Genomic DNA, 14,438 nt, shown 5'->3' on the forward strand with positions numbered 1-14,438 from the left:
GCGCTCGGGAAACAGCAGACATACATTATCTACGCGAGATCACATATTCAGACATAAGGTATACATATTGTACTCCCTAAGAGCCCTTCGATTCTATCGACGCGCAAGCCTCGGATCCCTCGTAACGTTGGAAGATGCTGCATACTCGTCCTGTATCTTCGCGGCCGCGATGACCGCTGCAAAAGCTGGCTATAGCACGGCGTCAACTCATCGTCCCATCATCATAGTCGCTTGTACTCACATTATTCTGCATCATGGCCAACATTTTCTCGGCCGCCTCCTTGTCCCACATATGCTGCTGGATCATCCGCGTCCTGCGCAGAGGATATGTCTCCGTCAAGTACTCCCGCACTAGCTTCTGTACGGCGGGCGACTTCGCGTGATAGTCATCGATACTCGTCGGGAAGGCCTTCTCCTTCATTATACGCTGACGCTCGAGTTCGTTTCGTCTCCGCTGCTCATCCGCAACGCGCGCCTCCTCTTTCCTGATGCGGGCTTCCTCGAGGTCTTTGACTTCGCGCTGAAGCGGAATCATAGACTTCAAGTAGGCCCAGCGATGTTGTGCGACGACGCTATTGAACGAGCGGACCGTAGGGTTCACCCGCGGCAAGCGGCTATGCGCATACAGTCGGCCAGTCTCCTGCGCGAGTCGCAAGCTCAGTAAGCACCCGTAAAGTTCATTTACAAGTGGCAAGCCCACCTTCGTTGCATTCGGACTGTATTCGTCTTTGCAGCGGCGCATGTCCTCCATCTCATCCCTATACACCGTCGCGTGCCACTCGTACAAACTTCGCATATCGCGCGCATGCTGCTTCTTGCGCTTCTGGATCGTCTCCATGACCGCGCCCAACCTCGCGGAAACCTCCTCCAGCGAAGCCTGCTGTATAGGCTTGTCCAACCGCCGGTATTTCTGCGCGGCTGCTTTCATGGCATCCAGGCTAACATCGACTTGCGTTATGAGCCACTCATCGGCCGTATCATGTAAGACTGCATTACCTGGCAGGCAACGCCCTATTCTTCCTACTCAAGATAAACATCGCGCTCTCGTGCGCGGTCCGCTCGTCGTGTTTGTCCTTGTACTCGCCCAGCCGGGAGAAGCCATTTCGGTGGGGTTTTCCCCGATAGGAGGTGCCTTTTGGCTCGTGAACAAGCGCATAATCATACCGCGGGCCGCCGGTTGTCGCCATAGGGTAGAGAGGGCGCGATAATTGAATCTAAATCGAGAGGGAGGCACAAGATGATAGGCAAGAGCAAGGTTCGGTGCGCCGGCCCGAGGCTATTGTTACACCCAAAACGAACATCAACTTGGTGGGTCCGCTGCGTCCTGTCAGCCGCGAGTGTGGCCCCCGCTACCAGTTTGGACGGTTATCCAATATCAGCAGGATAGCCTATGTTCAGGCTGAACCTCTAAGCCTCGGACGAGCGACGCGTGTGCAAGACAACATTGCATAAATATGTACGATAGTCTACTAAATCCCTAGAAGATCAGCAGCGGTAGCGAGATCGATAGCTACGGTGGTTGCATGTATATACAAGACACAAAACGACAGCTGGATGAGGACAGAAGGAGTGCTGACAAGTAAGTTAGGGATCGTGAGTGCATGGGTGTTGCAACAAGAGCCAGCCGGTCGCAAGTGTCTAGGGTGTGAATGCAGGAGAGCGGACAATGGGGAAGGGGAATGGAGACGGTCGAGATATACACGGGGGTGGAGGTACAAGTTGTACAACAAATGGGAAACCACGTCTATGACCAGGTCCGTCGGAGGAGAGGTAAGGTAACTATGAGGCGAAATGGTGTCAATAGAAGGGATAGATGATACGATACACAAACCGCATGGAACGAGGGACCCTCAACCACAAGCCCAATCGCAGCAGCCCACAAGCTCAAGCCAGCCAGAACATCATCTTCCTCCGCAGGCGCGTGCTCCCGGAGCGCTGCACCGTCGCGCCGCCCGCCGCACCGACCCGGCTCTCCCCCCGCTTCGCCTGCCCCCAGCTATCCGGCCGCTTCTTTGTCGCGCCGTCCCAGTCCGGCGCGCGCTTCTTGCTGTCCGCGTGCTTGCGCGCGATCTTCAGGCTGTCCGCGCGCTTCCGGCCCTTCCCGCTGTGCACGCGCTGCTTCTTGTCCGCGCGCTGTGCCTCTACGACGTCGAGCCCGTGCGCGGAGCCAAGGCTCTGCCCGCGCTTCAGGCTCTTGCCGTGCTTGAGGCTCGGGCGCTTCGCGACGCGCGGGTGGTGGTCGCTGATGGTCGAGCGGCGGAGGATCTTGTCGCCGACCTTGGATATCTTGCGCTTTTTGCTGAGGATGTCGTCGGGGGAGGCGGAGCGGATGGGCGAGGGTGGGTTGGCGGAGGGGAAGGGAACGGAAGTGGCGGAGGTTGATAAGGGCGGCGTCGTCTTCTGCGAGCGCGACGTTGTCCGCTTGGATTTTGCGGCAACTGGCGCGTTGGCGGAGACTTCGCTGAGCGGTGGTCGTGCCGATGCGCGACGGCGTAGCATGTTTGCAAGCGCAGCTGGCCGCGCTACTGGGTCGCAATCGTACTGGCGCACGCCGTCCTTCGTGTACACGTAGATCATCCCATCTTGGTAATGCTGATGATGGGCGTTTTCCGAGTCGACACCTGCCACCGAGATATCTCCCAAGTTCTCGATAACGGCCTTGGGACGCAGCTTGTACTTCTGCGCGTATCGGCGGAGGAAGCCTGCACTGACGGGCACATCATCTTCATCGTCGTCACTTTCTGGTCGGTCAAGCAACCCTGCGAGGGCGATGTCTGCCACATTGAGTTCTGCACCGGGTGGTGAGTACCCAAGAAGGCCGCCAGAGACAAGGTATGACATGACAGGGCATCGCCGGTCCGACAGGGAATGCAGGAACTGGGATACACTCTGCACGATGGGGGATGGACGATTTGCAGCGCAGCCGGGATGGATAACGTGGATGATGTGTGCTGCAGGGGTTGGTGGGGCGAATACGTGGGGATCGATAATGGGGCCAGCCGACCCGGATCTGAAGATGGTACGACGTCGAATTGGCGGGGAAGGTGGTGCGCTGGAGTGGTGAGCTGCCGGCACGCCTCCGGGTTCGGCTAGTATGGTGGTAAGGTGGCGCGGGCTATGCCTGCCCTTGTCGTCAGGTGGGCGATGTGCGGCGGCGGGAGAGTTTAGGAAAGGCTGCGAAACGTTCGTGATCACGGTTACTTGCTTGAGCACAAGCTTCTCCGCGAGCGCGGCAGACAGGTAGTTGACAACGACGTCGAAAGAGCGGCCACATGCTGCCTCCTTGAACGCCTTGGCCTTGTTGCGCGGGATTGAGGTCCTGTCACTCAGGGCGGTGAGGAGGGAGTGCCGGCGCGCTGGGGCCGCGGATACAGAGTGTGGCGCCTGACCATGGTATAGAGATGAAGCTGGGCTGTCCGCGTGCTCTTCGACTACCGAAAACTCGCCGTCCTCGTCCGCGCTAAGGACAGCATATCGCCGCGTACCGGCCGGTATGCAATCTGGTTGTGCGCGCCATTGGCGGGCGATCGTCTCGGCGTGCTCGAGGACGCTGACTAGGCAGAGCTCGCCCGCGTCCTCCGAGGAGAGGGCGCGCCCGAGGCGCAGTACGCGCACCGTCGGGCCGAAGGGGGCGTCAAAGTCGATGTCAGGTGGTTCGTGCGTGACGACGAGGAGAAGCGAACAGGAGAGGGTCTGCGCGGTGAGTAGCGCGAGCAGCTCCTCCGTCTTCGGCGCTGGCCGGGACGTCAGTTTTGTATACAGGCAGACTGCAGGGCGGACGCACCGCCGAGGGCGAGGATGACATCGCGGCGCAGACGCAGTGCATGGACTGCTAGCGCGGCGGGGTCGAGGACCCAGGGCTCGCTGAGGTCGACGCCATCGAACGGATCTAGCGGGAGGCGGGGACGGAAGACGTCGGACTGGGGGATGCCTATGCCCATGGTGGTGGATGGGCGGCGGTGTGTGGCTCGCGCCTGGGGTCGCAAAAGGGCAGCGTCAGAGGGATCGGGGCCATCAGGTGCGAGATATAAGAGTGAGCTAAGATTATGCTAGCACGCGTCGCGCTCCCGTGGCGTCACTCGCCCGCCAAGCCTTCGTCCCGGACGGCGGACGCCCATCAATGTTCTATTTACCCCATCCCCTCCCCCCGCCGAACGCTCCTTCTCCCGGTCCCGGCCAGCCCCCGTATTCCAGGCGTGCCCGCCGCGGACGTGTGCGACAGCGTGCGGTTCTTGCGAGGCGCAGGCACGCCGCAGAAGCCTGAATTGAGGCTGGCCCTACAACCCAGCCGAACAGCCTGCCGTTCAGACCTGATACCCGCCCTCTTTCCTACATAATAGGCAACACTTCCTTTCCTCAATCTCCCCGAACACGTTACATATTCGCCGGAAGCGAGGCAAGCGATATGTTGCCTCCCTACACGCCAGAAGTCACAGGAAACGCTATCGCTCCGACGGCGTCAGCATCACGTGATTCGGTCCGCGGTCCGCGAGCTCGCGCCTGCCAGCGCTCTACGTAGAGGGGAACCCCATAGTAATTACCTACTATCATGGAATAGACTAAGCAAAGTCATATCATCTGAGAACAGCTTGTTGTGACACAGGAAGGGACGCAGAATGTCGTCAGCGAGGGGTGCCTGAGGCCGCCTCTGCTGTTATATCTTGTGCCGTAAAGGCCAAAGTAAAGGCGGCATGCTGCAGTGGTCAAGCGTCAAAAGTGTTCGCACGCTCAGGCGGGGGCATGTCGTTCGAATCCCTGTGTGTTTTTGACTTTTGTGCCTCAGCCGTGCCGCTTCGACCCCATCACAGCCTTTCAGGACACACTTTTTTCGTGTCAAATGTTCTCATTGATCATAAAGTCATAAAGGAGCATCCTTAAGGCACATATCCTTGAATATGCTCACATAGAGGCCTTGAAACTGATTACTTTCATCTGATACTATTATATTCGGGGCAATAAACAATATCAGCTCCTTGTACCCTTACAGTCAGGTATTTTAGTGGTGGATACCCTGTAAGCACGATGCTACGCGCACGGACAAAGTCTCGCGCTTGGAGTGCTGATGTTGTGTGGCGTGCGGGTGTCACGTGATGCTGACGGGGAAAATGCCTTTGTATACCGCATCTCGTACCTACGACAGCTTTCGGTGTAAGATAGAGTGAATTAAGATATTGCCGATTTTCAAAGGCATTTGGATGTTCTTTTTGAGGTGCGGAATGTAAGGGAGACGGAGTATGAGAAGGGTATGTATGTTTGTAGGTCCATATCAGTCACGTGATGCTGACGCTGTCGGAGCGATAGCGTTCAGTAGAAGTCACCGAGCACGTTGTTACATATGCAGGCAGCATGGCCGCGCGCGTCTCTTTGTTTCTCCCTTCCTTCTCCTCAAATGGCTGCTATCAACCGTCTCCTCCTCCCCCAGCCTCTTCTCTATTGTTGCGACTTGCTGCACATGCGCGCTGCCAGTCCGCACACTGACAGCACTGCTAGCCGAACGAAGATGTCCCGATAAGAGATCTCACCATATCTCTCCGACTCTGCGGGATAGAAATCGTCGTAAATACGACGATCGCGCAGGGGCGTGCATATCTCTCACCCAGGAAGGCTAATCTACAGTCGTTGGGGATGTGGAGAAAAGGAAGATTGCCTGCGGGATCGAACTTCTTCGCCAGCCGCGGGAAGCACCAAAGACCCGCAATTTCGGCGCCATTGTCGTCCTGCGCCGCCGAAACGTTAGCCGTGAGTCGTCAGGGCGGCCTATCGTTTCGTAGCTCTGCTCACCTCACGCCCGAGCCCCCATCTGTTCTCACAACCCATTCCGAGATCCCCGTATCCCGCTCGCCATCCTCAAACGCACGACAATAACACAACACAGTGGCGCACGTTCTTCACCCGCAGTTCGCGCACCGAATTTGTATATCCTCGACTCGCCACCGCGCGCGCGCACGATGGCGCGTATCGGCACCACGACGAACGCGGTTGATTGCTGCCCTCGACCGAGATGGTCCCCTGTAAATCTACCTATCGATCATGCATATGCACAATGCATTCGCTCCCTCTCGACCAATGATGACCGACGTCCTCCTCCGCCCCTTCCATTATCGGCGCCGAGCCCGTCCCGCGGATGGCTCCATGGACGCGGAATGGCTCCATGAACGAGAGTCCCTCCGAAATGCGCAGCGCGGACGATTGGAGTGCTGAAGTGATACGGAGTTATCGTCTACCGGGACCAAACGACGACGACCTGGACCAACATACTGGGAGTCGGCTATCCACCACTCGTCGTGCGCGACGCTCTAGCCCCCACTCCAGAGGCATATGGTCGTCGAAGTCTATTAGCAAGTCCCTCATACTCTCAACAGCGCCCTCATCGCTAGCCGCGGCGCTGCCTTGTAAGGATGACTGCCCGGGTAGGCCGTAATGCCCAATTCTCTACCCTACTGCTCCCTCTACCACCCTGGCACCCAACCTACTACCCTACTGCGCCCAACCTACCACCACCTACAAGCCATCCGAAGCTTTGGCGCACACGGTATTGATACCCTCGGGGCTATCACCGTCGAAGCGCATCACACACAGCACGAAAATCCCGGACGCCCCGATAGCTGCGAAGTTCTGCGATAGCTTCTCGTGTCGGCCTTCTTTCGACTGCGGCAAACGCCTCGCCACATTCCTCGCATTCAATCCATCTGCTGCATCGCCTCGCCGCTTGCCGCATTCCCTCGCCTTGACTCACCGCGTCTCCTGGCCCGCATCTTCTCGCCGTCCACCGCATCGCCTTGCCGTTCGCCACGCCGCCTTACTGCCGCCGCGCCAAGCCAACGACGCCTCCCATCCCGTCATCGATGTCTCCCACCGCGCTCACGATGACTTTGACCGCGGTCGCGAAGTCTCCCACCGTGCCCACGAAATTTTACTTTGGGCCCTATACCGACTGCGGGATGCCAGCGAGGCGGGGAGGCTTCGTGTGAGCCTCATCGGGGCCTTTACGAGCGGTCTTTGGCGTTGACCTCGGGTCGGGGAGGGAGCATGGGAATTGGTGAGCCCTCCTTGGACCGCCAGTGCCGCCGATGTAGGTTGCACATCCTCATCACCCTTCTTTGCGATGGCCTTACGCGACAGTGGTGGGCTCTCCTCATCCAGCAAGGTTCAACATCCTGCCTCTTCCACTCATGCCAGAGCTACTATATGATGCCAATATACAACACTTGTAGGCTTAGCAGCTACAGGGTGAGTGAGTACAGTCGCTTTCCACAACCTCAAGTCGCCTGTGAGGCCGACCTTCAAGATCAACATCATGGGCCGGCGTCGGCAAACGCCGAAAGCTCACGTGCCGCGACCCTTGTAACGTGATTCTGCGGAGCCGACATGTTGAACTGCTGGGAAGTTCGGGCTCCATCCATCGGCCTCACGGTCTCGGGATTCGGAGTGAACTGGGTAAGATTCAGAACTCCTAGTATGTATGCTTCGGACTTTTTGTGTCTCGTTCCACCACCATCGCTTCGAGGTCTGCTCAACATTCACTCTTTTTCTCCTCTCATTTTCCTTATCCCATGTCTCCTGATATCGATGATTCTCCCACGCGCTCATCTCGTACTCAAGCTAGTTGGGGAGGTACGCCTTTTTTTCTCTCTGTGGGAATCGAAATACTCATATAGTACTTACCAGGCGGCGTGTCACGCGTTATAACTTCAATCAATGAGACGGTTGGGCAAGGTCGTTTTCTCCGACGAGCGTCGTATGCTGTCCACAGCTTTCTTTTCGGGATCCATGTAGCGCTTGTCGTCATCGCTCTGCTCCGCCTCGAGGAGAGAGTGGAGATCCCAATCAACGGCGATACCTTCAAGGACCTGACGGCCACTGCGATTACGATGGCCGGGACGGTTTTCGCGACGGTTCGTGTCATTCCCTTCTGCAGCATGCACAATACTTGACGCTCTCGCGGACAGGTGTACGGCGCCCTGCTCATCTGGCTCACGCAAGGACTCGCCCTACGGCGCCTGCTCACCAGTCAGCAAACCCTGACCGCGATGCACGACGAGTACAACTCCTGGATCGGTCTTGGATCCGCCTTGATGTCCCTTTACTGCCAAACGAGGCTCCGTAGTGCACTGTTCCCCGTCATCTGCATCACGAGCTATCTCGTCGAGGCGGCAATCCTTCATATTACGATTCCCGCCATGTTCACGCTGGTGGTCGCCTCTCGAGGGCGCAGCGAAGAGGCGTCGATTATACCGGCGTATCCGAACGCGTATAATTGGTTGTAGTGAGTGCCTAGCTTCTTGCCGTGAGCCAGAACTCTGACCAAAGCTGTAGTCCCAATGACGAGGTAGCCCCGTTGTTGCACACTCTATTCAGCGACGCGTCTAGCTTGCTGCCATATGTCGGTGATTTGCAGCCGGAGAACACGATCGGTCTGGCCAAGAGCACATTGTATGGTCAACTTCAATCTCGCGATGGCGAGGGCACCGCCATCGTAAACGCGACAACCTTCAATGTCACCTGCGGGTCGCTGGATGGAGTGGAGGTAGTGAACGACATTGTCCAGAATGGCGATCAAGTGGTCTGGTATAACATTTCGCACGTCTATCCCGATGGCTCGAAGCAACACAATGTCGCAGTCAACTACATCCAACGTACGTGTCTATCTGCTCCAAAAGTATGTTATGCTCATTGAACATTGGCGATCAGCCACCAACGCCATGGCGCTTGGCTTCGCTGAAGAAATGGCGTCTAATCGCAGCTTCTACTTGTACGGCAATTTCGACATCGAAGACTCGGCGGGCACACTCCTCCCGAACCTTACTCTCAGCAACAGACGTGGCTTGCCCGCGAACATGTCGCTCATTGGCTGCGATCTGTACAGCTACAATCATACGGTCCCGGTAGATGTCTCATCGCGCGTGGTCGACGAATCTGCGGTTCCACCGCTGCGCGCAAGCTCGATCTGGTCTGTATGGCAGCCCCAAAGCCCCGTCGACCCAGAAGCCTTAGACCTCCTAGACCTGGTAAGTACTTGACCTTTTCCTTCACATGCTGCCCTGACGCTCACTGGTATCAGTGGAGTACAGCAGTGTCAACACAGTGCTCTACGACGTACAGTCTAGGAGGCCCGGGTACGAAATATCTGGGCTTCATGGAGAAGTACGCGCTGTTCGTCTTGCCGCTATAGCGCTTTTTCTGATCTCAAATTCCAGTTACATCGTTTCGACCCTTGGCATGGAACTTCCTGGTCGGACTTCGTTGAATCCTTTAAGGGCACGTGTGCAACTGCATGAAGTTGAGAATGCCCTCAGCAAGTTGGCTGCCTCATACTTCTGGTCCGGTGGGTCACCGTGCCACATATCCAAGGAATACGCTCACCTCCTGCGCAGCGAACCAACACAACTACCACCGAGGATCGCAACTCGGTGGCCAACTCACGGAATATTCACAAATTTGGGTGTATGAGCCCGTTCAACGATTGCATGTGCGTTTTTGCTCTTCACATGAGATCGACCTCCTGACGGTGTAATTCTTCTAGCTTAATCTAACGTCGGTCGCGGTGGGACTCGTCACGTCCTTCTTTCTCATGGTGACCAACGTGCTGCTTGTGCGCCCCCGCGAATCGCGCTTGAAAGGCGCCGTCGACGTCCTCGACTCCCTCGGCCTGCTGCAAATCATTTGGTTCTTGCGTGACCGCCCAGAAGTCCTCGACACCGTAGGCCGCGTCGAAAATCCGACTGAGGATGAGCTGCGTCTAGCAGGCCTGTTCGCGGTGCAGCCGAAGGTACACGCGTCGGATAGTCCAGCGTTCGTGCTGCCACACACGTCCGAGCGGACGACGCCCTCGTACAAATGGCAAGGGGACTTTGTATTTCAGCCTGTACCATTACACTCGCCTGCCTCCGACTGGGGGCCAAGCAAGTCCGAGATGGACGAAGATACAGGTCGTCACTAGCAGTACCTCGCTAACAACAACGTCGTACATACTCGAAGCTGCTATAAGATCCGCAGTATACTCACTATTCGACAACATCCTCCTTCGCGTACACCTGCACGAGTAGGAACTTGCCTATTTTGAAGCCTGAAGATCAACGGCAAAACGGGCATACGACTAGCCTTCCCACGGCCACTACCCTGCTTGAGGCAAACGAACTTGATGTCGAAGTGTTGGAAACACGCCTTGATTGCTTCTCCGACTTCCTCAGCTCGGCGATGGATAGACCGTTCAGGGTTACTCCGTCGTGTCTCAGACCGTCACTCCTTCCTCCTCGCTTCACGCGACGAGCACCCAGTCATTCGTTTGTTTCTATGCAGAGGCGCTAGCTAACTCCATGATTTCCACCACTAATGCGGCGGGCCCGACCCGCGCACCACGATCCCAGTCGAGCTGGAGCTCCTTCCAAGGTGCGCGTTCTGTGCTTGCCTGAAGAACATGAATACTTATACACCTAGCTGCGGCCGAGCGCTTTCTGACCTCGCTCAATAACACGATCAGCCAAGTTCGTTTCCTGCGGAGATTGTCGTACGCGATGCATGGATTCCTCGTCGGGATGCACCTTGCGTTGCTCATCATTTGCGTCTACCATCTGGAGGAGGAGGTCGTGATCCCACTGTCCAGCAGCACGTTTGACGACCTTACCTCGACTGCGATCACTGTCTCTGGGACTGTCTTCGCCACGGTGCGCGCTGCGCTTCATCTCCCATCATCCGATCACTGAACCCCCACCTTCAGGTCTATGGCGCCCTGCTCATCTGGCTTACCCAGCGACTTGCTCTGCGGCGACTGTTGACAAGCAAGCAGACGTTAACTGCGATGCACGACGAGTATAACTCGTGGATCGGTCTCGGATCGGCGCTCATGACGCTCTACGGTCAGAGCAGGATACGCAGTGCCCTGGGATCGATTGCTTGCATAGCGAGCTACTTGGTCAACGCCGCGATCCTTCATGTGACGATTCCCGCTATGTTCACACTCCAGGTCGGGACTTATCCCCACCCGGCCGATGTGAGTAGCATAGCTGCGTATCCCCACGTCAATGGCTTGTTGCAGTACGTTGTCTACTTACAGCTCCTCGCACCTTCGCCACTGAGACGCCACGTTTAGCACGCAGACCGAGAACTCACACGACGATGCATCGGCGCTGGCGAGGGCGCTCTTCAGTGACGCGTCAAGTTTGCTGCCTTACGTCGTTCTTCTCGACTCGGACAAGACAGTCGGGCTGGCGCAATCAACCATGTACGACCAGCTGGTGCTCAATGAGGGCAACAATACCGTCAACGTCAACGCGACGACCTTCAACGTGACCTGCGGCTCACTCAATGACTTCAATGTAGAAAGCCAGAGCATCTTCATGGGCGACCAGATAGCGTTCTACAACATCTCGCATGTGTACCCCAACGGTACACAGCAGAACAACGTCAAGGTCAAGTTCATCCTACGTAGGTCGAGTTCCTTGTATTTTTATGGACTTTGCTCACTCTCATAGCCAACAATACTATGGCTCTCGGCTTTCCTGGCCGTGCCTCCGACGACATGGGCCCCGCAACGAATCGCAGCTTTTACCTATACGGCACTTTTGACGTCGAAGACTCCGCCGGGACCGTCTTGCCCAATGTTACACTGCCAACCAAGCAGGGCACGCCGATTAACATGACCATACTGGGCTGCGATCTGTATGCTTACAACCATACTATCGACATCTCGGTCTCAACGCGTCTGCCCTTGGACGGGCAGATTCCAAACCTGTCCATCAGTTCGAGTCTGTCGGCTTGGCAGCCTCAAGACCCACCAGCGCCGGGCGACTTGAATATTCTAGACCTGGTATGCTGTCTCAAACCATGTGTACGATGCGAGCTCACGAAAATGTGCAGTGGAGTACAGCCGTCTCTAATCAGTTCCAGACAACATTCACTCTTGGTGGGGCGGATCAAGACAAGTTGGGCTTCATGGAAAAGTACGTTGGTCTAGTTTCCGCCATCCTACCACGCTCACTAAATTACAGGTACATCATCTCGTTTCTGGGTCTGAAGCTACCAGGCTGGTCGGAGATACACGCCTCGCGTGGTCGCGTACAATTACACAACGTCGAGAATGCTTTGAGTCGTCTCGTGGCTTCGTATTTTTGGTCTTGTACTTACCTGCTCTCGTGTTCCGGTTCGATCCACTGACTGCGATTTGTGCAGTCAATCAGGTTAATAACCAAGACCAATACTCGATACAGCGCTCGACTATCAAGACGGTTGTGGTACCAGAGGCCGTGCAACGACTTCATGTGCGTGCGCTTCGATACCTTCTGAACCTTAGCTGAACATAGTCCCAGCTCAACCTGACGCCTGTGGCCGTCGGTCTGGCCGTATCGTTGCTTCTCATGGCCACAAACGCGCTCCTGGTACGCCCGCGCGAGTCTCGAACCGTGGGCGCCGTCGATGTCCTAGACTCGCTCGGCCTTCTCCAACTTATCTGGTTCGTGCGCGGCCGACCAGAAGTTCTCAGAAGGATTGGTCGTGTCGAGCATCCGAACGAGGACGACCTGCGTCTCGCGGGCATGTTTGTCATACAACCCGACGTACGAGCATCGCTTTGCCCACCTGGTGGAGAAGCCGTGCTGACGCTTTCGCCTATGTCGTCCGAGCCGTCGACCCCTACATACAAGTGGCGAGAAGAGGATACGCAGCTATCACCATTGCCGTCCCCTTCGACAGAATGGACACCTCACAAAGAATACGACGAGCCTGGTCACTACTAGGCCGTCCTCATGTCGCTGTATTATACACATCCATAATCATCTTACTCTAGACGTACCCGGCAGTCTGCTCAGGGCTAGATACGACATCTGGAGGCCATACTTGACGCGTCGAGAGATTCAACTCTGCAGGCTGATATATAGTTTACCATCAGTGTCTTACCTCAAGGGCTTGTGGTACAGTGGTAGCACGTTCGCTTAGCATTGATCCACGTGCATGCGAAAGGTCCTGGGTTCAATTCCCAGCAAGTCCATCTTTTTTGCGCCCTGCGTGCTGAACGCACTCTAAGCTATACGTAGACAGCTTCTGAACGGCCGTACGCAGGTAGCCACGATATCAGATGTCATAGGACCTCGTTCAACATCACTTGACTGGCACACCGTAAAGGGAGAGATCGGAACTGACGAGCTACGCTCTCTTGCTCTTCCAATGTTCATGCATACACCACAACACTCATCTCATACTTGAAGCTCGACTAATTGCGAAGCTCACACAACAAGGTCCTTCCCAAAATCATGACGATGCGTTATACGACGTGTAGGTAGTGTACAATATACGGGTCTATGTCAAGCAACATCCTCAGTTACCCCCACGGAGACGAAGGACCAAGTGAAGCGTCGACTCCTTCTGAATGTTGTAGTCAGAAAGCGTGCGACCGTCCTCCAACTGCTTCCCGGCGAAGATCAGGCGCTGCTGGTCAGGCGGGATGCCCTCCTTGTCCTGGATCTTGGCCTTCACATTGTCGATCGTGTCGGACGACTCGACCTCCAACGTGATCGTCTTGCCGGTCAACGTCTTGACGAAGATCTGCATCCCACCGCGCAGACGGAGCACGAGATGGAGGGTCGACTCCTTCTGGATGTTGTAATCCGAAAGGGTACGGCCGTCCTCAAGCTGCTTGCCCGCGAAGATGAGGCGCTGCTGGTCAGGCGGAATGCCCTCCTTGTCCTGAATCTTCGCCTTGACGTTGTCGATGGTGTCGGAAGACTCGACCTCAAGCGTAATCGTCTTCCCCGTGAGCGTCTTCACGAAGATCTGCATACCACCACGGAGGCGGAGCACCAGGTGGAGGGTGGACTCCTTCTGAATGTTGTAGTCCGAGAGCGTGCGACCATCCTCGAGCTGCTTGCCGGCGAAGATGAGACGCTGCTGGTCGGGCGGGATCCTGCAGGCATTGGTCAGCCACATGTCGTCATCGCGACAGCCATCGTCGCCACTCACCCCTCCTTGTCCTGGATCTTCGCCTTCACGTTATCGATGGTGTCCGACGACTCGACCTCGAGGGTAATGGTCTTGCCCGTGAGGGTCTTGACGAAGATCTGCATGCCGCCACGCAGACGGAGGACGAGGTGCAACGTCGACTCCTTCTGGATGTTGTAGTCGGACAGCGTGCGGCCATCCTCGAGCTGCTTGCCCGCAAAGATCAGGCGCTGCTGGTCGGGCGGGATGCTGCAAGGCGAGTCAGTACATCCTTACTCATCGCCACGAACAAAAGCGCCGACGCACCCCTCCTTGTCCTGGATCTTGGCCTTGACATTGTCGATGGTGTCGCTGGACTCGACCTCGAGAGTGATGGTCTTGCCGGTGAGCGTCTTCACGAAGATCTGCATGGTAACTGAGGATATGCGAGTTCGGTGGGTGTGGTACGAGATGAAAGTGAGAGATAAGCAGGTTGGCTGCGGGGTACCGCCTTATATAACCCCGCACAT

General features: G+C 56.4%; 4 protein-coding genes and 1 non-coding gene across 5 annotated transcripts; 2 read left to right on the forward strand and 3 right to left on the reverse strand.

The window, feature by feature from the left end:
* Nucleotides 1-4: 4 nt before the first annotated feature.
* SCHCODRAFT_02610006 (uncharacterized protein) lies at nucleotides 5-1,243 on the reverse strand. Its single transcript, XM_003037492.3, has 4 exons — nucleotides 997-1,243; nucleotides 701-938; nucleotides 242-640; nucleotides 5-189 (listed from the first exon to the last, which is right to left on the reverse strand). Exons 1-4 carry the CDS (start codon nucleotides 1,185-1,187, stop codon nucleotides 94-96), a joined length of 924 nt encoding a protein of 307 aa, XP_003037538.1. The 5' UTR covers nucleotides 1,188-1,243; the 3' UTR covers nucleotides 5-93.
* Nucleotides 1,244-1,412: 169 nt separating this feature from the next.
* Nucleotides 1,413-4,405, reverse strand: SCHCODRAFT_02610008 (uncharacterized protein). Its single transcript, XM_003037491.2, has 2 exons — nucleotides 3,785-4,405; nucleotides 1,413-3,734 (listed from the first exon to the last, which is right to left on the reverse strand). Exons 1-2 carry the CDS (start codon nucleotides 3,939-3,941, stop codon nucleotides 1,885-1,887), a joined length of 2,007 nt encoding a protein of 668 aa, XP_003037537.2. The 5' UTR covers nucleotides 3,942-4,405; the 3' UTR covers nucleotides 1,413-1,884.
* Nucleotides 4,406-7,553: 3,148 nt separating this feature from the next.
* On the forward strand, nucleotides 7,554-12,731 carry SCHCODRAFT_02662674 (uncharacterized protein; the record flags this gene model as incomplete). The annotated part of the gene is made up of 18 exons (XM_003038832.1): nucleotides 7,554-7,614; nucleotides 7,777-7,895; nucleotides 7,950-8,266; nucleotides 8,317-8,636; nucleotides 8,692-9,008; nucleotides 9,062-9,153; nucleotides 9,198-9,325; nucleotides 9,375-9,469; nucleotides 9,524-9,929; nucleotides 10,309-10,389; nucleotides 10,438-10,664; nucleotides 10,718-11,034; nucleotides 11,090-11,424; nucleotides 11,472-11,806; nucleotides 11,857-11,939; nucleotides 11,988-12,115; nucleotides 12,169-12,257; nucleotides 12,306-12,731. 18 exons carry the CDS (start codon nucleotides 7,554-7,556, stop codon nucleotides 12,729-12,731), a joined length of 3,876 nt encoding a protein of 1,291 aa, XP_003038878.1.
* Nucleotides 12,732-12,896: 165 nt separating this feature from the next.
* On the forward strand, nucleotides 12,897-12,982 carry SCHCODRAFT_t24. Its single transcript has one exon. It is a non-coding gene; the product is annotated as a tRNA-Ala (tRNA).
* Nucleotides 12,983-13,055: 73 nt separating this feature from the next.
* SCHCODRAFT_02744056 (ubiquitin) lies at nucleotides 13,056-14,394 on the reverse strand. Its single transcript, XM_003037490.2, has 3 exons — nucleotides 14,236-14,394; nucleotides 13,951-14,178; nucleotides 13,056-13,894 (listed from the first exon to the last, which is right to left on the reverse strand). The coding sequence occupies exons 1-3, from the start codon at nucleotides 14,337-14,339 to the stop codon at nucleotides 13,309-13,311; spliced, it is 918 nt and encodes a 305-aa protein (XP_003037536.1). The 5' UTR covers nucleotides 14,340-14,394; the 3' UTR covers nucleotides 13,056-13,308.
* Between the last annotated feature and the right edge of the window lie 44 nt (nucleotides 14,395-14,438).

This window comes from Schizophyllum commune (genome assembly GCF_000143185.2).
Source record: "Schizophyllum commune H4-8 unplaced genomic scaffold SCHCOscaffold_2, whole genome shotgun sequence".
NCBI classification, from domain to species: domain Eukaryota; kingdom Fungi; phylum Basidiomycota; class Agaricomycetes; order Agaricales; family Schizophyllaceae; genus Schizophyllum; species Schizophyllum commune.